General features: G+C 40.5%; 2 protein-coding genes across 3 annotated transcripts in view; both read left to right on the top strand.

Annotated features, from left to right (window-relative positions):
* Positions 1 to 11,192, top strand: part of zc3h3 (zinc finger CCCH-type containing 3) — an 83,616-nt gene extending 72,424 nt beyond the window's left edge. For both annotated transcript variants that reach the window (XM_042483625.1, XM_042483624.1), the window contains 3 exons: positions 6,657 to 6,820; positions 6,930 to 7,087; positions 10,912 to 11,192. In XM_042483625.1, coding sequence (XP_042339559.1) covers positions 6,657 to 6,820; positions 6,930 to 7,087; positions 10,912 to 10,943 — 354 coding nt within the window. In that variant the 3' untranslated portion in view covers positions 10,944 to 11,192. The remainder of the gene's footprint in view (positions 1 to 6,656; positions 6,821 to 6,929; positions 7,088 to 10,911) is intronic.
* Positions 11,193 to 22,704: 11,512 nt separating this feature from the next.
* On the top strand, positions 22,705 to 26,611 carry mafaa (v-maf avian musculoaponeurotic fibrosarcoma oncogene homolog Aa). The gene has a single exon (XM_042484037.1). It carries the CDS (start codon positions 23,615 to 23,617, stop codon positions 24,545 to 24,547), a length of 933 nt encoding a protein of 310 aa, XP_042339971.1. The 5' UTR covers positions 22,705 to 23,614; the 3' UTR covers positions 24,548 to 26,611.
* The last annotated feature ends 299 nt before the right edge of the window (positions 26,612 to 26,910 follow it).

Raw genomic sequence — 26,910 nt, 5'->3', positions numbered from 1 at the left:
CTTTTGGCTCATTCAGATAGGCCGTCAACGCCTTCATCACTGGTTTGATTTCACTAGATTTTATTTAGCACAGTGTTGACGCCATTACGGACTGTAAAGTTCTTTGTCTAAGCTTTGTTGGTCATTTGAATGTATAATTATATTGTACGACATGTATACAGTTCCACTGAAGTTAAACTGAGGCTTAGGTAAACAAGTAGTTTGGTAGCCAATCTTCCTTACACACACACACATACAAACACACACACAGCGGCATGTACACAGTGACACACAGGCAGCAACAGCTGCAGGGGGTGGTGGTCCATAATGGCATAACTGTAGTGTCTGAGTGACACATTGCGGGCCTGATGGGTAACAGAGAGCCACCTACACATGACTCGAGACACCCGAGCACCCCCTTCCCACAAACACACACACACACACACTGTCCCCACATCCACCTAACACACACCTTACCCTCCTCCTCCTCCTGTGTTTTTACCTCCCTTTGTCTCCCCCTCTCCTCCTTTTTCTGCTTGTTTCTGAGCGTCGAGTGTGAAACAGATGCTTTTTCACATTGTCAGACCTCATTTAAATAGTGCATGGGGAAATGAGGATATAGAAAACAAAAGGGATATTAATATTTATTCTATTAGCTGAAGTGCTTAGGTCTGTGATTTTCCCCCTGTGTGTGTGTGTGTTTGTGTGTGTGTTTGTGCCTGGGTGTGTGTGTGTTTATGGAGCGCTGTGCTGTGAGGCTCTGCTGGCTCTATGATGGATAGCAGGCAGTAATTATAGATGGGAAAACTGCTGAGGATGGCACTCTGGGCCAGGCAGGCAGACACTCCAGCAGCTCGGGGGTTAAGTCTGCTCCTCGCCTCCATCCTCCTCCTGCCTCATCCTGGCTTTGTCTCACACTCACCCTCCACCTCGCAGGATCTGTCTCTGCCATCCTAATTGTCCTCTCATTTCTTAACTCCACCGCGTCACTTTTTAGCGTTTTTTAATTATTTCCCCCTTTTTTTCATTAGCTCAAATGTGGCTCCTGTATCAGGTCCATTTTCTCTCTGGTGCCTGATAAGTCGACACTCAGCCATCAGAGCGTCAGTGGCCAACTGTCAACCATAGTTTTTACAGGATTGGCTTTAGTTGACTCTTACTGGCTCCTATCGAAGCAGATTCAGCACGTTGAAAGGGTGTGAGCGGCAATCGGTTACAGAGAGCTCTCTGATCTTCTGTTTAGCCAAATGATTCTGTGGTTTCACCCTTTTCAAGCAGTTGCTCTTTGTTTTTTACCTCAATGTAACACTCAACTCAATTCTTTGTTGTGATATTTCTGACATTGCCAATCTGTTTCCTGCAGGGTGGGATGAGTTTGGTAATCCCTGTCTAATTTGTCCTGTTTATAACTAACGAAAAAAAAACATGAAAGTCAATCATAAAATGCGCCACCAACATCATTTTCAACATTTTGGCTTCTGGCTACATCTACTGTCTGTTTGGTAACCTCTAAAATACCAAACCACACTCTGACCTGATCTGACCCCATAAAGGCCATACACTCATGCGAGCTCTTGCAGCGCAAGGGGCTGACATAAGTGAGTTTAACCCTTTTTGCACACTCATGGCTGGCTTGGCTTGGCCTAGTTTGATTTGGTTTGGTTTGGCAGCCCAGCGTGGCAGCGATTTGCGTCTCCTTAGCAAAAGGGCTACCAGCTTGAAGGTGGGTCATTAACTGATGTCGGCTCATGATGATGTTTAAAAGCAGCAGGCTGATCCGCGGCTAAAGTTTTTTGCTGCGAGTGGTTTTCCATCAAACAGCAGACAGGTAAAATAAGTTTAACTGTTTGGGGGGAGCTGTTTGCAGAGGTGCAAGACAATGCATATGAGCCTCTGTGTTTTCTATGAAAAAACTCGACTAGATGGGAATCGAGCCACTTGAATCCAATGTGCACAGTGAGCTAAAATAAAATTGCTGAGAAAATGTGACAACAAATACCAGGAATATCCCAGTTCTGCTCTGCCCTCATCTCCGCCATAATACAAGTCCATTTTTTTTTGTTTTAATAGACATTTGAGCAGAATTGTCCCTGTAGCTGATGTCGCATCATGTTTTTTTTTTTGTTCTTGTTTTTTTTTCCTTCAGTTGTAGTTATTGAGTAACATTTTTTTAAAAATCTTAAATCTAACTTGCCTTAAGCTGCAGGGACCCTGTAATATGCCTTAGTTAAATAATGTTTTATAATTTAATCACACAAAGAACAGTGTGCTCCCCGATGTCACTATTCGGCATTGCAGCAAATGTTGAGCCACGTCCAACTTTTCTGCAGAACAATGTGTACATTTTTTCATCAACACAGTGCTCTCATTAAAATGAATTATGCAGCTTAACATACTATACTATGGCGTTTTTGCATACTTTATGAGAATTTTTGACATACTATTCTATGACATTTTTGAAATACTATCCTGTGACATTTTTTGACATATTTACTATGACTTTCTTTGGCATACTATACTCAGCAATTTTTTTTCATAATAAACTATGGGGTTTTTTACATGCTGTACGAGGGCACACTATACTATGGCATTTTTAAGAAATACTATGCTATGGCATTTTCTATGTACTTTGACAATTTTTGACATTTACTATGACATTTTGGCAAACTATTCCATGGCAATTTTTTATACATAATATACTGTGGCATTTTTTTAAAAACACTTTACTATGACATTTTCTTTTTGGCATACTATACTGTGACTTTTTTTTACCTTATTGTTGATTTTTTTTTTTTTTGGCATATTATGCTACAACATCTTTTGATATACTGTAACATTTTTATGACATACTATACTAAAACATTTTTACTTACTACAATATGACATTTTTTTGAAAAACTGAGGGTCTTTTTTTTTGATGCAGCAATAATGTTGGACTGGACATGAGCTAAGATCTAGACTGAACTTTCATTTTCTTAACATCAGCCTCTCTACAGTAATACTCCACAAACCTGAGTTCATTTATTGTTCTGTTCTCTTCGCTGTAAGCTGCTCTGGATGACTGTCGGCTTAATGCCTAAGATGTAAATGCATGTGATGTCCCTTTTTTTATTTTACTGTCTTTTCCATCTTCCACCCTCTCTCTCTCTCTCTCTCTCCCTCTCTCTCTCTTTTCCTTGCCTCTTCTGCTCATTCTCTCAGTCTCTTGGTAAATGTGCTGACTCCTCCTGGTTTTGGCCCAGCAGAGAGCTCTCTAATAGGCCCCAGAGACATCCCAGCATTCCTTAAATCAAGTGGAAAATTGTTAACTTGGTGTGGGATAAAGATGTTCTGTCCACTTTAGCTTTTTCCTCCCATTTCCCAGCTCTCTCTCTTTCTTTCTTTCTCTCTCTCCCTCTCTCTGTCTCTCTTTTTATGAAAATGAGAATGTATGGAGCTGTGGGGAGTGGACTGAGCTTTTACAGTCAATTTCTCACACAGTTTCTGTTTTTTATACTCTGAAAGCGCTTCAGCTTTGTTAACTCCTGTTGGCCCGTCACACTTTTCTTCTCTGGATCAGAATTTTGTGGGAGACAGCACATTTTACAAGTCAAAGTTTAGATTTGGTATATTAAAGTCAACATTTTAATGTCAGCAATAGGTTCTTGAGTGATATGGGAAAGAATAATTATGATAAGAGCACCTAATGTTGCAATATAGTATATACAATATTTGTTTATGTATGTAAAGGTATAAGTGACATAGTATACTTGTATACACGTCACATATACATTGTATATGTTACGTGTTAAAAAGACAGATATGAAGAAAAAACTTAACGACAAATAAAAGAAAAAACTTAACGACAAATAAAAGAAAAAAATGTGTCACAATTCATAAAATAACAAAATGAAACAAGGTAAAAACATTGTAAGATTGTTATTTTTTAAATGTCAGTTTAATTTTGCTTAATTTTGGGTAATTTCCTTGTAACTTTTTTTATTTTTTTACTAATATTTTGCTTTATTTTTGTTATCTATGTTAAATTGCTTATCACCCTCTTGCCATGTATTTGAAAGAAATTAAGCCAATTTGCTCAGATTTCAAATGGTTACACATTAATAATTCATCCTTCCTTAAAAAAGCAGTAACATTTGTAGGTCTGCAGCAGCAACTTTATAATCAGAAAGTGCTTGAAATTTGATTGGTCAGGTAGGTAGGTGATTGGCCTGTTGACAGGAGATGCTCAGTTTAATGTTGCTCTGTAGGTGTAAACTGTAACAGATGAAGTTTTATTAATCGCGTATAAACAAAAGTCACAATCACCGTTACTATAGAGTCAGCTGTGGAGCTCTGATGGGGATAGGAAGTCAAACAGATGCTGCCACTAAGGCTTAAAGCTTTTAAATGTTAAATTAAACAAAAAAACAAAAAATCACATAGTGCTTGAAAAGTTAGTTGATAAATCACCAAACAGAAAATTAATGGACACTTTTGGTAATTTATTTCAGCAAAGCAAAATGCCAAACATTATTGATTTGCAACTTTAAGATGTCACCATTATCTCTGAGAAGATATGATGTGCATTTTTCACTAACCTAAAAATGAAAAAAAGAAACATGTTGAAAGGTAAAATGAAGTTGCAGCCCTAAAATTATGCATCAGAGTTCTCAATTTTAAGAAACACATTGTCCACAAAATAAAACACTAAATGATGAATATGAGTGTATTTCTCAGCCCAGTGTGGAGCTGACAGGCTCAGCAGTGATGTCATGCACTGAATATAAAACGATGTTCGTTACTGACACCGGCAGCAGATCTGATTTGTTGAGCGAAATGTTGTGTCAAAACCGCAGCCCTATAAGATGATCCAAAGAAACATTTGACAGCGAGCTGACCCTGGGTCCCCCTGGCACTCAGGGGTGCAGGAACATGGGTGTGAGGGCGATGAGAGGGGCTCTGGTGGCAGCGAGTCAGGGGCTGACGGGCTCCAGAGAGAGTCCACCAATAGTCCATTGCGTTCCTGGAAAATCGATCTCAAGCTCCCTCTCCCCTTCACACACACACGCGCACACACACACACACACATACACAGAGAAACACACACTGGTCCCCCGATACACACTCTATTTCTGGACCCAATCTGCTCCCCGGTCCCGCACTCCTCACCCCTCCACACACACACACACACACACACACACACACACAGGCACACACAGGCACACACAAGCACACACACTTCTCGCAGCCTGCACCCCAGAGTGAATATAATTAGCTTTTCTGACAGGTGGGAGGGATCGGATCTCGTGGAGAATGAAGCTACCAATTTACACCCGTATTACACTGTCATACACACTCAGTTGCAAACATGCATGTGAAAGCTCGCTCTCTCTCATGCACAATGCTCCCCAGAATGACGCTAACTGTGACCCACTTGCTCATCTTGCACGTTAAAGGAGAGGGTGACGGAAAGAGAGTCTCTTGAAAGTAGTGACTTACAAAAGAGTGGCTGGAATAACAGAGGAAACCTATCAAGTACCGGGTCAGGATGTATCTTCACTTAGCTGTTTTGAAATGCTGTCACACAAGTTCTTAACTTTGAGTGGTGAAATCATCCGAGTGCTACCAGAGACATAAAAAACTTTCATCTCTTTAAGGGATGAAAAGAAACATTATCTATTATAGATATTCCCATAAAGGTTTAAACATGTTTGTACACGTTTTGCGAACTTTTAGTTTTATCGTTTCTTGTGTGTCCACCTTTCTTTTAGCATTAGGTGTCCTCTCTCTAAAGTGAGACATTTTTGTGGGTCCACAGTCAGAACTCATTTATTCTTTTTTTTCCCCTCATTAGCAGTTTGAAGCCACGTTTAGACAAAAACCACCCTGCTAATAACAGAAAAGTCTTTGCTCTGAGTTTTTAAAAAAATTTGCGTTCATATGATAACATTGTGAAAACGATCCTCATGTACACGGATCTGCAAAAACAACCAAAAATCCTGTAGTATGTATGCCAGGCCAGTAGGTGGCGGTATAACTTTGTAATCACACACCATAGAATGTGCAAAAGCGCATTTGCATGTTGCAAGTTTACACAGCGACAGAAGGGGTGATGTTTTCAAAAGATTACACTCTGGAACCCGGTTTCAAAAGATTATGTTTTCAGGGCTGCAAAATGTTTTAGTTGTGTGAATGAAAGGCCAAACCACAACCAAAGTTTAACATTTCATGCAAGATCCATTGCCGTGTAAATGCCCCTTTAGTCTAGGTTCCAGTGCATTTGATGTTGAACCAGTGACTAACAAAGTAGATTTTTTTTGTTTGTTTTTAGCCTGTTTATTTGCATTTTTGTTGAAGTCTTCACCAATAAACAGGCCTGTAGTCTGTACAAGGTTGTGGCACGCACATCCCCTGAAATGTGCATATGGTTGTGGTGCACATATTCTTGGGTATGGACTAGTATCTGTAATAAAAGGGCAAACGTTTGTAGGTAATCAGGGCAATCCATGATTTTGCAGCTATCGTTTACTTGTGTTTTGCAGTTTGCGATGTCCTCCTCGATAACATATCCTCCAAGTACCAGAGATAATTTGGTGGAAAAGGATTATGAGTGACTTCCAGTTTGTAATTTCTTGATATTACTTGTTACAAGTAAACCTGTGTGTTTGTGTCTATGTTCCCTTTTCTCTAACCACCAGTGCAAGAAAAAACACACTCTGGTATGTCCGGACTTCTCTAAGACGGGATCTTGCCCTCGGGGAGCTCGCTGCAAGCTGCAGCACCGCCAACGAGTAAAACGAAGCGCCAGCAGCACCTCCACTGCCACAGCCAAAAGAGCCAGAACCAAGGAGCCTTCTAAGAGGTCAGGGAGGAGGATTTTACAGAGCTCACTCTTGAATGACCGGAACCATCATATAAATTAATTTTGATATGCTTCAAGGTCTAGTTAAATGTTTGTTTCTTTCCTCTAGGCCCCGCCTGTCTGTCGTCATGCCGCAGGGCTCTCAGGCAGCTCCAGGGACGCCCACCAAAGGTCCTCTGGAACTGCCGTCCTTCATCTCCCTCTCCAGCTCCCCAGAGGAGGCAGACGCACCAGACACACTGCCAGCCGAGACCTTGCAGGTTAAAGGTACAAATATATGTGACCTGACCAACATAGAGCACATCCGGGGATGTGGGAAGCATTCATGTTTTACAAACACTGATGCAAACTGTACATGCAGCCTGACTGGTGAATGGAGGAATACAAACACATGGCGGTAATTGTAGTTTTGTGTTACTTTTATGCGCTGGTATTGGATCAGAACTCAGTATTTAAATCGTATTTAGAATAAACAAATGGTATGGAGACATCTCTAATTTGTTTTCAACTTGTCTTGCAAATCTTCCATCATTGTTTTCCACATCTCCAGCTTTGACAAGTAAAATGTTTTAATTAATAGGAATTATGGGTGGAAATTTTAATCTAAGTTGTCAAAAAACAATGTTCCCTAAGAGGACTAACTGTAGTTTGCTTACTGTGAAAGTAAAAGTGCTGACTATGTAGCATATTGTGCAGACATGTTTTGTGGCAGGATCATGTTTGTCATGAAAGCCACAGGATCATTCCTGAGTTCACGAGAAAGGGGAGTGGTGATTGGTCTGAGCTGCAGACAGATAATGATGATCAGAGCGGGGCTGACGAGTGCAATGATGCTCAGGGGAGGAGTAATAATGCTCAGAGGACAGAGGTAATAATATTTAGGTTTTGGGCTGGAGGGAGGCACAGCTGAGCTCTCTGTTGACAGACATGACAGATAGAGGATTAGGGAGAGAGGCTGCCTCCCCCATCCACCCCCTCCTCCTCCCACCAGGCTCCACCATCCACCTGCCCCTGCCTACTGGACGGACACACACACACACACCACACACACGCACACACGCATGCTGGCTGGCACAGCAAAGCAACACTTTATCCCTTTCACCTGTGTTCAACCTGTTTTAACCTGTGCCACTTTACCAAACATTTTCTGATTTTCTCTATCTATTGACAGAACGTTTTTACGAAAAGTTAATTAAGTGTATTTTATCCCCCATTCAGCCTTATTCTCAGCGGGCTGTAGCGCCTATGTTAAATGTGCACACACACACACACACACAAACCTATATATATATATATATATATATATATATATATATATAATTTTTTAAATGAATTTTTCCTTTATTGACATCCATTGTAGAATATATCAAAAATCAGGTCATTGTTAAAATAAGCGAATAATAATACATACAATCAGTGTCCAAAAGACAAGTAAGATGAAATAAAATAAAACAATTGTCTCACTTAAGGAACCAACATCTCCCAACCCTACCCCATATTTTTAATTTTTTTTTTACTTTATTAAGGTCTCCTCAAAATTAATTTAGTTTTGTCTTTAAAAAATTCCCTTAAATAAATAGGGTGTTTTTTTGAGTGTGCTTCAGGCTTCCAGGTACTCTTTGAGTTCCATGAATATTATATTGTACTTTGTCTTGCCTAAAGAGATGACAGAGGTGTTTTTTTTATTGACAAACAAAATGAAGATGTCCCCAGAGACTGAAACTGCTGAGAGACAGCTGATTAGTGTCAGCTGTATCTGCTCTGATGGAAAAGCTGGACATGGATCATCAGACTCAACTTAACTGCCAATGAGTTTTTCCAGTAATACTACCATGTCTCCATGTTTCATTTTTCCTTCATTACCCAGGATTTTCCAAATTTGGTCAGCTTCTAAATAAATAACAGAAGACAAAATTAGGGTTTGTTTGAAATATTTCTGGTCAGTTCTACTGTTCTGCTCTTAGGTAATCCTCCTTGTCTTTCATGGTTTATATTTAGTCTCTTATGCGTGGAAACGAGCAGGACCTTTGACCTGCCCAGAGACATTTTGACTTTCGACCTTCTTCACTCACATACTGTTCAAACAGCCCACATTTCTAATAACATTGTCACAGTAAATGTTCTCAAATGTTTCTGCTTCAGTTTTCTTTCTTATCTTACTATGCGTTTAAGTGTGTTTGCTTTGGCCTGCTGTGAATGTCCAGTAAGTATGAAGGAATGTCTTCCTAACAATTAACAACTGGAAAACTTGGGAAATTGCAGAGTAACTTTCCAGGACTGGAAAACACTATCTTGACAAAGTTATGTGTTACACTGTTCTTGTTTTTGTATTTTACTTTGTGTGTATGTCTATTAGAGTTTACTCCCATAAAACGTGTTTCTGAAGAAGACGTATCCAAACTAATAGTTACTGTAGTAGAATAGAGCTAAACAGATATGTCAATCAGTTGATTAGCCGTTAACTATTAACACTAAAATGCCATTTATATCAGATTTGATACACAACTTTATGTGACCTTCATGTTATCGACATTAACACTACTTTAAAAAAAGCTGTTGGATGCAACCTTGACCTCATTCTATTAAATGACCTATTGTTACCTCTGGGACAATCACAGCCTTATCACACACTTGAGAACTTGGGCATTCAGATGGTGGATGGCTTTCCTTATAAGGTCTTTTTAGGGGAATATAAAGTCAATTTTTGCCTGAATGAGGACAAAAACTTTTTTTCCACCACAGTGCACTATAAAGGTGGTAAAAAAATGACAAAAACTAGCCGAAGTGTTCCAACTACATTAAAAAAGGTATGTATTTGCTTTCAAAAATGACATTCTTTGTGGTCATTGAATTACCATAATAGCCTGATGTATCAAATATAATACAAAATTATTACCTTATAAGCAAATTTTTTTTTTTTTAATCTTTTTACATTTTGTCAAAGAGGCCTGTAAAAACATTAAATCTATTTTTTTTTTTATAGAATTTTTAGAAATAGAATTTTCTGGCTATTATTTAATGTTCAGACTTTACAGGGTGAAATTAATGGTTACCTGATTTCATAATGAATCAAACAGTTTGAGACATTTTTTTTTACAAAAAACAAAAAGTTAATTCCAGCTTCTTAAATGTTATTGTTTTCTAGTTTCTGTATTTCTCATGAAAGTTAATTGAATGTCTTTGGGTTTTGGACAAAACAAGAAATTTGACTACTTCATCTTGTGCTTTGGGAGACAGAAATACGCAAGTCCTTTGTGTCCTCCATTGGGATCGCATGGATGCAATTCTTTGAGTTGGTAGCAATGCAGAACTCAGCAGCACAATGATAACTTCCTTTTAGCCCAACAAAATCATCTATTATTAGCTTTATAATGGAAATTACTCTAACACAACATAATGTCTCTGAGCAGCTTTGCATGGAAAGATGATGAAGATGCAAATGCAAATGCAAAAAAAAGGAAAGAAAAAACAGGCCACATAATACCAAGAGCCCAACAATAAAGCAATAAAGTAGTTACTGTTTTGCAAAAAAAAAAAAAAAAAAAAAAACACTCTCTCACTATACAGGAGGAAACCCTATTTCAAAATTAAAGCTCTGTGCTGCAAATTCACTGTACTTTAAAATACAGTGTGTTTTTTACAAACCTGACATGGTCTCGAGTCACTGGCAGTCCATTCAGAATGGAGTGGTGACCCACTTTTTGACCACAACCCACCAGTTGGGAAGCACTGCTCTTAAGTATTACAAATGACACTGTGGTCCCTCTGCACCGCCCAGAGCCTCATTAAAGGTGGATCTGAGCCAAACAAGCTCCTCTTCACTTTGCATAAATTAGCTCAGATGCAATGTATCACTGCCGGACTGCGACCTCACACACACACTTCCTACACACACACACCTTCATTCATCCCTGTTGTCCTGTTCTCTTCCTCATTTACCCATCAGCTAAGATGTCATCACTCAGTGTTTCAGCACGATTCAGCACGCAGGAGATCAGAGTCGGTTCCACATGAATGAACACACACCTTGTCTTTTGTCATTTCATTTCTGCCAATACTCTTCATTTAAATTCCCTGCTTTTCCTTCGCAGAGAAAAAACTGCAGATCAAGCCTCGGCTGTGAGACGACAGAGAGCAGCAAGCACTGGAGGTGAAAAACACTCCTGGATGATTTCGGTGCTCCAGGTTTGTCCTGACACGTGTTTCTGTATCTCCTCCCTATAAATTTATTCACTCAGGGCCTGAAAGTTTTATCATCTATATCAATAAATCTCTTGCATATCTGACATATCACTTTGGGTGTTTACAGTACAGATTTATTTCCCATCAGATTTTGTACATTTTAAACTGACAAATAAAATATCAACTCTAACCACTTGTTGTTTCACAGGCTGTTTTTGACATGTGAAGTCAGCGCTGTGAGAGTGTTTATGGGCTGCGAGTGTGTCTCTGTTTGGGAGCGGCGTCACATGACCCGAGCGTGTGTTTGTGAGAGTTTTCATTTGGAAGGTGGTGACAGAAGCAGAAGTGCCCCTCACATTAAAAGCCTGGAAGACGAGACACATGAGCGCACGGTGACTTCATCCTCACCATGCTGTGAGTGTGTGTGTGTGATTTGAGGAAATTCATGCACACGCAGAGACTGCTCCCTTTTTCTTTTTTTTTTTTGCTCCGTATTAAAAGTCATTCTCTCCATTGCTTCCATTTACACTTCCAATTCAGACAGTAGTAAAATTGTAAAAAAGAAGGTACATTAACTCATCATTCCAAACAACACTATTATATGGATGTATAAAGAGAATTGGATGCAGTTTTGAGGTGGGGCCCAGTTTATTCCTATGAAAGTTGCTCTTTAGCACATGAAGCTAATAATCTTACTTTCCACATATAGAATTACTTGGATCTTAAGCATCCATGGGCCCATAGAGCAAGCACAAGGTATAAGGTAAGTTTGTCATTTTTTTTATATGTAGCTTAAGAAGAAATGAAATTTAAAGGTGGTCCTAAATCGTGCTACATGTTTTGGTGTTGAAGGAGGAGTTGAGGAGTCTCACAGCCCAATGAAAGAAGCTGCTTCAGCAGCAGATACTTCTGTATGTTTTTCCAGATGGCAGCAGGGTGAACAGACTGTCTGGGGTGGCTGCTGTCTTTCAGTATCTTTTGAGCTCTGTGCAGACGCCTCACTTCACCGAGGTGACTTTTCACTTGGAATTACTTTTCATATGGAATTATACAAGATGATTCCATCAGATCCTTTAACTTGTGCTCTGTAATTTCCTCCGGTTTTTTGCACCTTCTTAGGCTGGAGACATAGTTGCTGTTAAAACTTGTTTGCTTTGCTTGGAGCAATTTTTGTATAACTACTTGCTTACATGCGATGTGTGTTACTGGAGGATACCTCTAGTGGGCAGATGAGAGCACTCAGGCCGTATACAGTTACAGATGTGTGGGATGTAAACAACAGACGTGGAGACTCGAGGAAGTTAGTCACATTTTGATGAGATCAAGGCAGAAAAGATAAGATAACCCTTATTTAGGGGGAAATCTCAATTACAATATGAGGTCCAGTATAAGCAGTGAATTATGACAAAAATAATTAAAATATAAAAATATTAAAATGTTGGAAAATAGAAAACAAGGTGCCAAGTATGATTAAAAAAACAAGGTGCAAAAACAGTAAAATAAAATGAAATTACAAGGCGCCAACTCAAACAGTCTAGAAAATATATATATATCCAAATATATATATCTAGAAATATATATATATATATAAGAAAATATGTACAGCAAAAGGCAACAGCAGTGACAATGTCAGTGGCATGTAAGGCCTCTAAATCAAGCCCATCGAGACAATGGGGAGAACCTGTCTCTGGTGCTGCCAATGCTGTGTTTGCTCTGTCACATCCGCTCTGCCTCTACACTGCCCCTGCTGTTTGTATACATACTGCATCTCATGCACATAGGCGCACAAAACCAACGCTTGTCAGCCATCATGCGTACGCATACACATAGTTAACAGCAACTATATCTCCGGCTTTACATTGTTGACTGCTGATTTATAATTGTCCATGTTTCCAGATAGTTCAGATGGTTGTGGAATGATAAGACAGTCCACTCATCCTGACGCCAGCAAGACCGCCGCACGCTTGTTCCTCCCGGACACAGGCAGCACCTCTCTGTAGCCGCCTCTGATCCACAGCAGGAACAGGACAGCAGCTCACAGTGACATCATAAAGGTCTGATGTGTAGGATTAAGCGACCTTTATTGGCAGGAATGGTGTCAAATATTAATTTTTTTTTATGCCTCCGCACCAGCAGTAATATGTAACTCCACAATTTGGTGCTACAGGGCCATGCATACGTAGGATTATATACTGAATCATGGCATCCTGGGATCAAAAGAGGCATGATGTTTAACATGAGCATCTGCCTCTAGTGTGACATATAATATACACAGTCTTTTTTAAACAATAACAAAGGCATAACACGTCAATCACAATCATTTACTGTACCTGTCATATGGCAGCTGATCTTGTCCTCTGCTCAGGGGGTCAACGAGCTCCTGTTGACCCCCCGTTTTCCCAGTTTGCGGACATATACAGGTCACAATGTCACACCCATTCAGCCCATGGTCAAGTCTCTCCAACTTTACATTTTACATAAACCTCGTTACAGAGCTGTTGCTACCTCTGATCCCAGCTCAGAGGCGAGACTACTCTGTCCCCCGTTTAAGATCAGACGTTGTATACAGAACAGCAAGACGGCATAAATGGCATGATATTCCCACCTTTGACATGCAGTGTAAATATGGCATTTGTCAAATTGGCTTCAAAACCCCGTTCTGTTCCTGGGGGCTTGCATTTTAAACATAATAGAATTACAGGGTATGGTCTGTTAAAGATGCAGACAGCACGAGTCAGAAGACAATATCAGTTCTTCTGTGTAGTTGACAAAGTTTCTAAGTTTAGTTTGCCTTGCTCGCCTGATATCGGATAGAACTGTCAATGTGATACACTCATTCCAAGCTAAAATCACTGACCAGCGCAGGAAATTTTAAAATCAGAGAAATAAATCAAGTCTGAATGGGTCTTTGGACATTAGTGATCAAAACTGATGTTTCTTCCAGCACTTTTTGGTATGAGTACATTTGAAAACAACAGTTATGTAAGCTAACTTATTGGCATAGAGCAATGTGCCTCCTTTTATCCTCCTCCCCCATGAGATGGTGTAAAGTGAGAAAGAGAGGGTGCTGGGATGAGTAACTCATCCACTGCTCTGCAGAGTTAGTACAAACCTCTATTAATACAACTATTAAGAGACCCACACTGTTTGTGTGCACGCATGTGTGTGTGTAAGTGAGACTGTGTTTGTGTGTTACATCTACAGCCTTACCACGCTATTTAACAAAGGTGTTGTCACACCGACAAACAAGCAGCATGAAACTGGGGAGTACCACGAAATTAATACACAATCAGGAGGACACAATACAGGTATATGTACATGTGTCCTGCCTCAATGTCAATAAGCTGTCAGAAGATACAGTCTGTGTGTGCAGGAGACATCTGTTTGGGATACTGAGTTCTCAGTTTTACGTTCATGTTAATGCATAGAATTTTGAAAAAAAAAAAAAAAACAACAACAAAAAAAAAGTTAATGCGTCTGTCTGGGGTCTATCCATGTTTAAGGGTGGAAAACTGTGGAAAACGAAAAAGGTCTGTGGAAAAGAGCTGGGTGTGTTCCTTCATTTGGAGATTTGGAGAACTTTTAAAGATGTAGAGTATTTGGGACCAAGTGATGAGACTTTTAAGGGGTCTAAAGAAGGGTGACATTGAGTATGTTTACATGCACAAAATCTGGTTTTAAGCTTTTTACAAAGCTAATAAAATAGAAATTTCCACAAATATTTTTGTTTACATGCAGCTGCACATACTCTGCTTGTTGTTTTGCTTCTTTGCATCAAAACAGGATTTTTTTCAGCGTTCTGCCGGTGGTGGGACTTACATTACCATACCATTACTACTTACTTACCATACAAATATAGCCTCCTTCTTTCATTCTTTCAACAAACTCTTGAAAAGGTAAGCATTGTAATATTTGCACATATCCAGCTGGGGTTAAAAACCCCAGCTAAAACACATTTTCTGCATTCAGAAAACATGTCTAATAATGCTATTAAAACCTGATTAATACTGAAATATTCCATGTCTTAATCAGAAAATGCTTAATTCAGAAAAAAAAAGTCTAATTTGAATATTTACTCAGGTATGCTGTTTTACATGACTTACATCAAATTCAAACTTGTCATATCATACATAATAGTGGAATATTAGTGTGCATGTAAACGAAGCCACTGTGGGATGAAGGATCAACAATGTTAGTCCTATGGCAGTGGTAGCCATGTGTATGTTACACACTGCCTTTATTTTTTTTATATGAGTTTTTCTTGTCATTTTTAAGCCATTATTGTGCATAAAATCCACCAAATATTTCTAACCCTTTGAAACCTGGAGCAACATTACTTTACTTGTGCTGCTTTCAAACATCTTTCACAAGTATAAACTGTTGAACCCTGAGCAAATTAGTATGATTTCTTTAAAAAAAAAAAAAAAAAAAAAATGAGAAACTTGGTGATAAATGTTTCACAAATTGCAAGAAATAAGCAGATTTAGGAAAAAAAGAAATTTAAGCTAGGGAAAAATTCTAGTAAAAAACAAATAAAAAATGTATTTATAAGTGTCATGATTACAAACTTAAAATTATGTTACAGAATTTAGCTTTTAAGCACTTTTTTCCTGGTCAATTATTCGTGTTATTTATTATATTTAATTTCTTCTTTCTTAATTTCTTGCTAATTTGGGGGTAATGTCTTCTTTCGGTGCTAATTGCTTTCTTGCCATATTTTTGAAAGAAATCGAGTCAATTTGCTTAGGTTTCAAAGGGTTAATTTCATGTTCTTTATGCCGCTGTAATACTGTATGAATAAAAATGCCAAAATAAGATTGCCTTTATTTACCAATGTGGACTGTCTCTAACAATAAATTGCAACCAAAATGTTGACAGAGAGATCAAGTGAACAGTGGGTTGATAATTTTGAAGAAACTTGGGAAACGTTCGTGTACAGATTGTCACATTTGGCCAGTTGAATACATTTAGTCAGGATGGATATTTGAATGGTGTGTGTGTTGGTGTATGTGTGACTGTTCAACTCGATTTTCTCTCAGATGTATTGACAGCAGCGAGCAGAGATGGAGAGCTTGACATGTTTCTGAGAAAAGGCAGGAGACAGGGAGCCATCACTCTTCTCTTCTCACCACACGTTTTTTTTTCCCCCTCCCTTCCTCTTCCTCCTCCTCCTCACCCACACTGCTCCTCTCCTGCGCTGAAAACATAAGTGCCTTAGACAGATGTCTGCTGCCTCTTGTCTAAAACCCTCAACGCGAGCTGCTGAGCTCGGCAAACTCTAATTAAGATCAATATTTCAATTTTTAGTAAAAGCGCACGAGACGGAGAGAAGACAGAAGGAGAGAAATCATCTGTCCACGAAGACTCGGAGAGACAAAAAGAAAGGTCAACTGTGATTCTTCATTGGGTGTGTGTTTGTGTGAGAGAAAGTGTGTTTTGAGAGACTTGATAAGATCTGTGTGTGTGTGTGTGTGTAACATTTGTTCAAAAAAACTATTTTTTTTTATGAGGATTTTCCTTTCAAGCTTTTCTTCCTTTGAGTGAGAACTCTTGTTTATTATAACTTGGATCTTATTTTCTTTACTGTTGGTTATGATAAAATTTCAGTATATATATGTATATATATGTGGATATATATATATATATATATATATATATATATATATATATATATATATATACCTTTAAACACCTTTCAGTATCACAGAAAATATGCAAATATCAAGTCATTCACAACTTTATTAGCTGTGCTAAATGTTTTGTGGAGTGCTGAAACATTTCGGTCTGCTCAGGAAAATCTACATTCTTTCAGCTACTAAAGACACAATACAGTTCGACCTTTACATCTAGTTATTCTGCCACTACCTCATCTAATGAACTGCGTGTAAAAACTTAAAGGGATACTTCAACCAAAAATTGAAATAAGTTATTGTTTAAAGTCCACAAAACACTGCAGCAGGTTCACAGTTTACAGTCATTAGGCAGGTTTCCATAACATATTTGGACAAAACTTAAGCGGTATTTCTGGCATGTTGATAAAACACAATTGCAACATGACTGCATTTCCATTGAGTGTTATTAAAGACTTCTCTTGCAATGTCCTGCGACTTCTCTAGTGATAACATTCCAAGAATAACAGCAATGAATGTTCAAAACACATGCAGGATTATTTCTATTGGAGCAGCCCGTTAGCCATCATTATTTCCAATCCAAGGCGATTTAGGTGTGTTATGCCAGCGATAATGGAAAAACAAGCCCCTTATATGTGGGAGCTGCCACATATGCAAGATTTCTGGCAGGTGAAAGTCCATGATTACACAGAGGAATTGTGGTTTCAAAACTTCTGGATGATCTGCTCAACTTTTTAAGACCTATGTGATGCAACACCTCTTGTAGCTCCTGCTGCATCATGTTCGAGGGAGCCAGTTCCTCCTGACAAGCACATAGCCATAGCGTCATGTGAAAAAAGTGTTTCCATTGCAGTTTTGCAAAATATGGCTTTTTATCTCCTGAAATACCACCTCATGCGAATTTAAAAAATTTTTTTTTGTGATAAATGGAAGTTTTTTTTCTCAATTCACATGTTTCTATTAGGCATGTTTTATATTCACAATTTCAATCAGTGCAATCTGAGGGTTAACGGAAACCCGCCTAGTGGCAGTGAACCACCTTATTCTCTCTCCTTATGTTCTCTGCAGTTTGCAGTCAATGTCTTCCTCAAACCTCATCAACCACCTCATCCAAATTTAGAATTTTTCCTTTGTATATTTCACCTTTCTGAGTGGACTGCAGAGTAAATGAGCAACTCTTTAAAAAAAACATGTTTCTGTGTTCTCAGTTTCAGCAGCGTTCACCTACCAATCACCTGGTGTGTTGTCTCTGTATTTACTCAGTTGTTTGGTGTGTGTTCCTCTTCTGATAGGCAGGACTAAATGATCTGTGTGTGCTGGTGGAAACAGTCATCATGTTGGAATTGTCACGTCTTCGCTGGTTTCACAGTCTTCCAGGCTGTTCCCGGATCCCTGGTGAGTACAGTGTCATCACCAAAAGAAATGCTGGTCAAAACTACAAAAGTAACACTCAATTTGTCAAAAAAAAAAAAAACAAAAAAACAAAACAGTTATCCTTTAGGTTTAGTGTAGAATTCCAGCCCAGACTCTGTGTTTTCACAGTTACAATAAAATATACTTTATTGTACCTATAGGGAAATTTGTCTTGGACTTGGATTTAAATGCTCCACCCATAAATGCCTTCACAGTCACAATAAAACAAACGTCATATAAACAGAACAATACTAGCTGTACCAAACTGTAGTTGACGCTATACTAGCTGTTTACACTCAAGAGTTGCAGTTACTGTGATGTCAATAAATGCACATGGTTGGATGCAGCAGTATGGTCCTTATGTTTACACAACAGTGTGAACTGTCACGATAGTTGGGATTATGCAACAAAGTCACCAGTCAGGTTAAGGCAAAAGAGGCACGTGGCAAAAAAAAAAAAAAAAAAAAAATCACACATCCTCAGGGTAAGTGAACTTCAGACTTCTGCACAAGAGTTGGTTGTTTGTGGGACTTATCCACCACCACCACATCCACCCACCAACCCTATAATCACACTCACTTTCCTTATATTACATGGTTACCGGCAATATTATTACTTGACATTGTCCTACGGCGTTTCATGCATAAGCGACTGGTTCCATCCAGTGGCATTCTCAAGAGATGCTGCCCATGCGCATTGCATGTGGACGCGACTAGTACCACCCGGCTGTCCACAAGTGTTTAATAACAATGTCACCAGTTCTATCTGAACACGTTCTCATCTGACACCATCCAGCCATGTTCCATTTGGACGCAGAAGGTGACTTTTGGCATCACGCTCATTAAGCAAAAGCACTGACAGAGCGGAATTATTTGACGGAGTGAGAACGGGCAACACCACACCAATAAATTACATATAGTTCAAAGTGAACATACAAAATATTGCACATACTGGACATTGCACATAACACACATGGCACATACGGAACTATTGCACAATTCCTCCTGCCTGAAGCAGTGTTATTTAAAAGTTTGATAGAGGTAGAAACTTGCTACTTCTTTGACACCACAAACCTTTCATCATTCTGGTGAACAGACGTGGTATCTATATAAGCGAGGCCTCCTCCATGTGGTGAAACTCCTGATTCCTAAAGTAACCCTCCCTGTTAACTTCACCATTCGTGCACATGCATGCATGTCACATCTCCACACAATTAAAGCTGATTCCTCCGCAGCGGCATTAGTGACTTAACAGCGGTGACAAAAACCCTCCGGGCCTCAGATAACCCCGAGCCACCTCCCTGGGAGCCGCACTCTTTGGTTTGGGATGCCGGCTACCTTGGCTCAAAGCTCGCCTCGCCTTGCGGCCGGCTCAAAGCCCACTGTCGATCCTCCACCTTGCTGATGTCCATTTTGCTTAAATCGGTAGAACTGCACTTGCAGCGAAGTCCCAATATGCAAAGGCACAATGAAAACCCTGACTTCAAAAATTTATGTCTCAAGCCCTCGGCCACAGACACTCCCCTTCCCCTGACAATGAATGGACCACAGCAGATCTTCTTAAAGGTGCCATTTCAATGCAGACTGCTTAGCTCGGCGTTTGAAGGGCCAACTCCTGCTTATTTGATAAAAAATACCCTCTCCTAATGACTTAGCGCACCTAAACTTAAAATACCTTGATATGATTTCCGTCCCTTCATCTCAGACTCTTCTTTTCATCCTCGCCAGCAGATTTGAGGGGGGGGGGCGCGCGCGTATTTCATGGCCATTTCGGACTGGAAGTTAAGCTCAGCAGCTGTGCAAGGTCTTCCTGTTCACATCTGACCAAGTTTAACTTACTGCCACCTGTGTTTTCCCGCAGATAGGCACTTTATCCCGCAGATATATCACTCACATCTCGGTGTGTGGATGGGACCCCGGGGGGCCACCACTGCTGAAAAGGCTAAGTTGGTTGCAGTGGTTCAAGTCCCATGATACCATCACCATCCTGGAATTCTCTTTCCCCTCCCTCTTTCTCTCCCCGGGCTAAAAGACCTATGTGTCCAGGATGGAGACGCACGCGGCGGGGGCTTAATTATCCGTCGATCCGCGGAGATGAGACGGGATGCAATTTGTGGTTAATTGCGAATGAAAACCCCAGCAGGACGATCCAATCATACTTAACCCCGCGCGCAGCCACAGCGCGGCCTCTTCGCAGCCTCGCGGAAATGCGGATTGATTTTTTTTGGCACAGGGGCGCGCGGCATTCAATCGATTGGTATTGATAGATTTGGTAGTTTGTGGTGTCAGAAGCGTCCCCGGGCTTCCTCTCCGAGACTTAAACGAGTCAAATGGAAACATTAAGCTGCTTTTAATAAAGTCAATGGGGAAGATTTGACTTTTTAGTCATATTTGACCTTTTTTTCTCTTTTTATGTTCACATCAATAAAAGTTCTACATTTAATTTAACACCAACCAGACACAGTGCTGCACATACAAGATACATCAACAGTTTGGTCTGTATTCCTTCTGTGATTTTCATCTGTAGTTATTTTTGCTAAAAAATATATATATATATATATATGTGTGTGTGTGTGTGTGTGTGTGTGTGTGTGTGTTGTATTCATATTTGACGTCAAGCCAGGGGTGTAGCAACGGATACGGGGCCCTGTGCATATGTAGTCTGGCCCCGTCTCTGTTTCTCCACCCCTTTGATCTGCTCATCTGTCTTACTTTCTATCTTAATTTCTTTCTTTCTTTCTTTCTGTACTATACCCATGTATAGGCAGTGAAAGAGAAAACCCTTTTTTATTGTTGGTTTTCCGGTGCTGCTTACAGACACCTACAGTCATACCCTATTTTTTTTCCCCCAATTCTGAGTGTTTGTATTTATTGCCCCCTTTCTTCCTTTATTTCTTTCTTTATTTCTTTTTGTTTTTGGAACCCCTATTTTGCTGTTTTCTCCTCTAAGGCACAACTTGGTTAGTCCGCCCCTGGGACTAATCCTGTGAGAGTGGCGTGAGTGAGCAAGTCAGTTTGCTTTCTTTCCCTTTCTTTCTTTCTTTTCTTATTGAACCCCAATATCTCTTTCTTGGGGAAAAATATGTACATTCTGTGCTACAGAGGCATAAACAGTCACTCCTTCAGCTCTGGCTGTGTTTAGAGACAAATCCTTTTGCTGTTTCACCCTTTAAGGTGTGAGAGGAGCCTCTACTATTCATTTTCCACAAAATTCAGTCTTTCAACTGATTTATTCAGCCAATTTTAATTAAAAATAAAAATAAGATTCAAACCAAACTTTTCATTCCAGACTTTTCATGCTTCCCCCTCCCATTTAGGATCATTTCCCACTCAGACATACACAGGGTACGGTGTTCATACTTTGATTTTCTTTTATTCAGCTGTGGCAGTTTGTTTTTCAATAAATGAGAAACATATATTTATTGTCGATGTATGTAGCTTTATCCTGTTTTTCCAGCAGCACATTATCAAATTCATTTCATGTGTCAGCATTGTGGCTAATTACCTTGATTATGACTTACTTTAACCACAATGGTTCTTTTTTGAGGGGTCAGAGGGGTCAATTTGATTGAATTAGTTGGTTTTATAGTCCAAAACAAAATATTACTGTTATGAAAGAGGAGGAGATGCGCAAAACAGAGGACGCACTCCAAATATTTTTTAAGCACTGGGGAGGGAGTTAGGTTCTGTGATTTTTCTCAGGGGAAAGACATTCAGTCTTAAATAGCTGTATTTTGTATTTATTTTAAATACCATCACAATCACTAAAACCCTGAATAGGGTTTGAAAAGGTATGTTTTCTTTGAAAATCTCCAGAATTTATCAGCCAGGAACTGTGAAATATAGTTATTTATTGTGATTTTTCCACAATCACTCAGGGAGGCTCAAGGAATAACATAGAAGTCATACCACAGCCACTCTGATAAACAAAGCACAGTCCCTAACTAACTGAAAATGCTACCTCAGGCCTTCAGAAATTAAATATTGCACGATCTTATATATAATATTGTATATAGTGTGGATCACAATCATGTGTAAACCTATAAAAAACCTTACATATAAATATAATGGTGTTTAAAAGGGTTAAAATTTATTTTAGAAAGATTAAAAGGGTTTCATGTTGCATAACATTCTAAAAATAAAAGCTCTGGAGTATAGCAATATTCACTTTAAAGTCCTTATAAATAGATTAATTGATAGATCCCCCGAATTAACAACCTGGAAATCATTTTCTGACTTGTGAAATCTAAACACGTGCTGACAGCCTTAATAACTGAACTGACACGCATGTTTGAAACGGTGAAAACTGTTTTCTCTGTTCCGAGTAAACATTTTTCTCTCTCGGAGAAACTCATTTTACTCCTCCGCTCCTCCGTGCAGTAGCATCTGCTCGGTCACTAGAGGGGGGGATCTGCTGCACCTGTTCTTCCTGCTGCGCGCTCCGCTCCTCTCCGTTTCGTCGCCGCTCGGCTCCAATCGGCTCTCCTCGGGCTGGCCGCTGCCAGAGTGAAGGCTTTTGCTATAGGAGAATGCAAATACACTGCTGTGATCTCCTCCCATTGGCCCGTCACACCTCTGTGTGGGAGGGTCGCGGGCCCCGCTGTCTTTATAAGAGCAGATTGCCTTCCAGCGCCTCAGTGACACCGCTGCTTGCACCGTGAAGCTCTTAGAAACAATTTTGAGGGCTGTTAGAGAGAAAACCAAGTGGAATTTATCACCTCTTGTGTAATAATACACACAGTCAACACGTAAGGTCAACAGCGCGCCCTGGTGAGGGCGGACAGGACCGTGGGGACCGAAGCTGTCAGTAATCGGCTGATTGCATCAAAAATCTGGACTGACCACAATAACAGGGGACCAGACTCTCTTGTCCGTCAAAGTAGGACTTTCATCTCAAATGCATGTTAACTTTGAAAACTTCTGCACGTGTCATTCCATATATTGGATTCTTGGGACTTTTTGGCATCTTTACGCACGCCTGCGCTGTGCCCCGTGGCTGTCACACACTCATTGATGTGACTGTGTGAGAAAGTTTCAACCCGGGCCATGCTGCAGTGACTTCTGCCTTTGGGACTTGATCAAGTTGTAAACAGCAGGAGGCGAAGAAGGATGCTTGGAAAATATTTATAACGCACCGGGCGGAGAAGTCTTTTACGTGTCACTTGATCGAGGACAGTAAATCACAGGGAGACAAGTGGGCTGCAGAGGTGAAGCGAGGACAAGACAGGTTGGTGTCTCCTGTTTCAGCCGCCCCGGGGGCTCCTGGTATTAAAGCGTGCATTTGACCTGGGATAAGTTGTCAACAAGAGCAGCGAGCGAAGGCAAACTGGCAGGTGTACAAATTCATTTACATGCATACGTATATTCACGCCACTATATATAGAAGTTGTCTTAGAGCCGAGCAACCTTAATAAGTTTCTCCACCCACCCACCGGCCCTGCAGCAGCTCTGTGCACCGGGCGTGTGCGCGTGTCTATATATACACCATACAGGCTCTTCGCAATCTGTATCCGAGAGGGCTGCCCGCCGTCGGTTTGGCTGTGAGGGCAGGAGTCGTCGCATGGACTGACATGGCCACCGACCTCGCCATGAGCGCAGAGCTGCCAAACAGCCCCCTGGCAATCGAGTACGTCAACGACTTTGACCTTATGAAGTTTGAGGTGAAGAAGGAGCCGCCGGAGGCCGACCGCTACTGCCACCGCCTCCCGTCCGGCTCCCTGTCCTCCACCCCGATCAGCACACCCTGCTCCTCCGTGCCTTCCTCGCCGAGCTTCTGCGCCCCAAGCCCGGGCGCGCAGCCCGCCCAGAGCCTCACCAGCGGGGTCAACAGCAGCAGCAGCAGCGGCAGCAGCAACAACAGCAACAACAATCACAGCAACGCGGGGAAGCCTCAGCTGGAGGACCTGTATTGGATCCCCAGCTACCAGCACCACATCAACCCGGAGGCGCTTAACTTGACCCCGGAGGACGCGGTGGAGGCCCTCATCGGCAACGCGCACCACCATCACCACCACCACCAGGCCTACGAGGGCTTCCGCGGGCAGCAGTACGTCGGAGAGGACCTGTCCGCGGCCTCGGCGGCGCACCACCACCAGGGCCACCACCACCACCATCACCACCACCACGGCCACCACACCCGCCTGGAGGACCGCTTCTCGGACGAGCAGCTGGTCAGCATGACGGTGCGAGAGCTCAACCGGCAGCTGCGGGGCTTCAGCAAGGAGGAGGTGATCCGCCTCAAGCAGAAGAGACGCACCCTGAAGAACCGGGGCTACGCGCAGTCCTGCCGCTTCAAACGCGTCCAGCAAAGGCACATGCTGGAGACCGAGAAGTGCACCCTGCAGAGCCAGGTGGAGCAGCTGAAGCAGGACGTGGTGCGCCTCGCCAAGGAGAGGGATCTTTACAAGGAGAAGTACGAGAAGCTGGCCAGCCGGACCTACTCTGCCGGTGGAGCCGCGAACACGAGAGATCCGCCCGGGAAACAGGCCGAGTTCTTCATGTGAGAGACTGATTCTTTGTAGCATAGACTCCGAATAACAACCCCAAACACCCCCTTGTTACATTAATTTATATTTTTCTGTATTTTGTTTACAGTTATTCCCTCGACAAAGTAAACAAATACGCATTAGAGCGCACAAACGTAATCCTTGTGCGCATTTTTTTGAGTCTTAAAGATGGCTAAACTTCTGTAAAGCTCACTGCAACCTGTCAGGTGGGCTCATGGGATCACTTAGACTTTTCTCTGGTGCAACTGGTCAGAAGTCTTATTCATTCAACCAATCACGTCGCATTTAACATGACTGTCTTAAATCAGAAAGAGGGATGTTTTTTTTTTTTTGTCTTAAAACTTGGGGATAGAATGTTTTTTTAAGAATCAGATTGGACTGAAATGAAGCAGAAAAAGCAATACGCCGCCTCTCCTCCGGCTCCAGAAAGCTCATCAGACTGTTTGTGTGAACGCGAGGCGGTCTGTGATGCGGAGAAGAGACCTTTTCAATATTGCAAGTCTATAGTTTCCCATCCCTATTTGCAACCCTGCATGCAGGACATGTATGGTAACTCATCTCCCAGAATCCTTCCACATGTATGGAAAGCATGGCCCATGGTTCTCTCCTCCTCTAACGCTTCTCCTTCTCCTCCTCCCTCCTCTTCCTCCTCTGCCATCAGCAAGGCCTGGGTATGCAAACACAAATGCCCCCCACCCCCACCCCCCCGAGAGAGGTGCAAGAACTGCGGACAAAAATGCAATCTGCAACTGCGTAAAAAAATGGATGCGTCTTTAACTGCTATTTTCAATCAATTTTTCTATTGTTTTAAAAAGAAAAGAAAAACGACAAAAAGAGATTAACTGAGCCAGATTTTAGACTGTATTTATTTCCACCTGTACATAATGTGTAGAGAAAAAAAAACAAACAAACAGTTAACTGTGTTATTTTACCTTTTTTCCTCTTTTTAAAGAGCTTTTGTTGCTTGGATTATTCGAAATGTCTTAATACAAATGTTTGTATGTTACAGCATGCAAATCGTCTATGGTATCCTCCTCCTCCTTCTGAACATGTGTAATGTCAAAGGCAAGCCTATACTGCACTAAGAAGAGATCAAACTGGACAAACCTTTTGTTTTCTATCAATAGGACCTTTGATCTGTTACTCTCCAAAATCCTGGATGTAAATTTAATGAGGCGAAAGCTTCGTTTATTGGATGGACAAGGACTGCATTCGCTGCTAAAACTCTATGCACCAACCTGATGATTAAAATAGTTTAATTTTTGTTTTTTACTTAATTTGTAGACGAGAATTTTTTTAGGGCCTGCGGGTTTATTCTGCAGCCCCGGTGTCTTAATAAAAAGATCTTGTGTCTGATAGGAGGATGCTTGATTGTTTGAAAAGAGGAGACTTTGCCTGTGGTAGAGCTTACTGTTCTTGGAGTAACTCGATGCATTATTCTGTCAACAAGAAACCCCTGGTTCGTGTGTTTTTCTGCTGCCTAGATATATGTGCAATATTGTGCAGAAGTGTCCGACGCACCTGTTGGACGGCGGAAACTTGCAGGAAGAGAGAGGCTGAGATTATTACCTTTAGATCAAAATGCATCCAAAAATAAGCTACTAAATGCAAAATAAATGCAAAACTAACATTTTTATTTGTTGCTCTCCAAATATTCGATCTTTTATGGGAATCAAAACAACAGAAAGGATCAAAAGGAATCTTGCAACACATCTGCAAATTATTCTTTTTAAAAAAAAATAAATAATTACAGACACCGACATTATCCCTTCAGTAACTGTTTTAATTTTTTTTTAATGTATGATATAACTTCAAATTTTACAATTTTTTACTAAAACAATTACAGCCTAAAAATGTGATTGTAAAGACTGCGGTAAATCAAAAGGAGAACAAAAAGGAAAGTAAACTTCTGCACAGTGCTGTTAATGTATATCTGTACATATAATTTCTATATTTATTCAATGAACGTGTCCTAACGTGTCAACAAGTGAAAAACCTACAAAGTGGAACGTTGTTGAGAATCTTGTTTTCATAATGTTTAATAAAAAGTTCTGTCCCAAATCTGTCAGACTGCCGCTGCCGTCATTGTCAACAGAAAAGGTTTTTTAAAAAACGAACGAACAAACAAACAAAACAAAACAAAAACGCTTCCTGCCTCTAAATTATTAAAGCATTTACGTAAGAATGGCATGCATTTGTTTCTTATTTTAGGCCAGCAGAGCTCCATCGCAGCTTTATGAATGTGGTTTAATTTTTTTTTTAAAAAAGTCCAACAGCCCGATAAATATATTTTTTATTCATTAATATGTATTATTACTATTTTATTATTATTATCATTATTATTAACTAAGTGATTATGT

This window comes from Plectropomus leopardus, chromosome 3 (assembly GCF_008729295.1).
Source record: "Plectropomus leopardus isolate mb chromosome 3, YSFRI_Pleo_2.0, whole genome shotgun sequence".
Lineage (NCBI taxonomy): Eukaryota > Metazoa > Chordata > Actinopteri > Perciformes > Serranidae > Plectropomus > Plectropomus leopardus.
This window is presented reverse-complemented; position numbering and strand designations above follow the sequence as displayed.

Excerpts from the sequence above, each read along its gene's own strand:
- mafaa (XM_042484037.1), top strand. The coding sequence starts at position 23,615 with ATGGCCACCGACCTCGCCATGAGCGCAGAGCTGCCAAACAGCCCCCTG.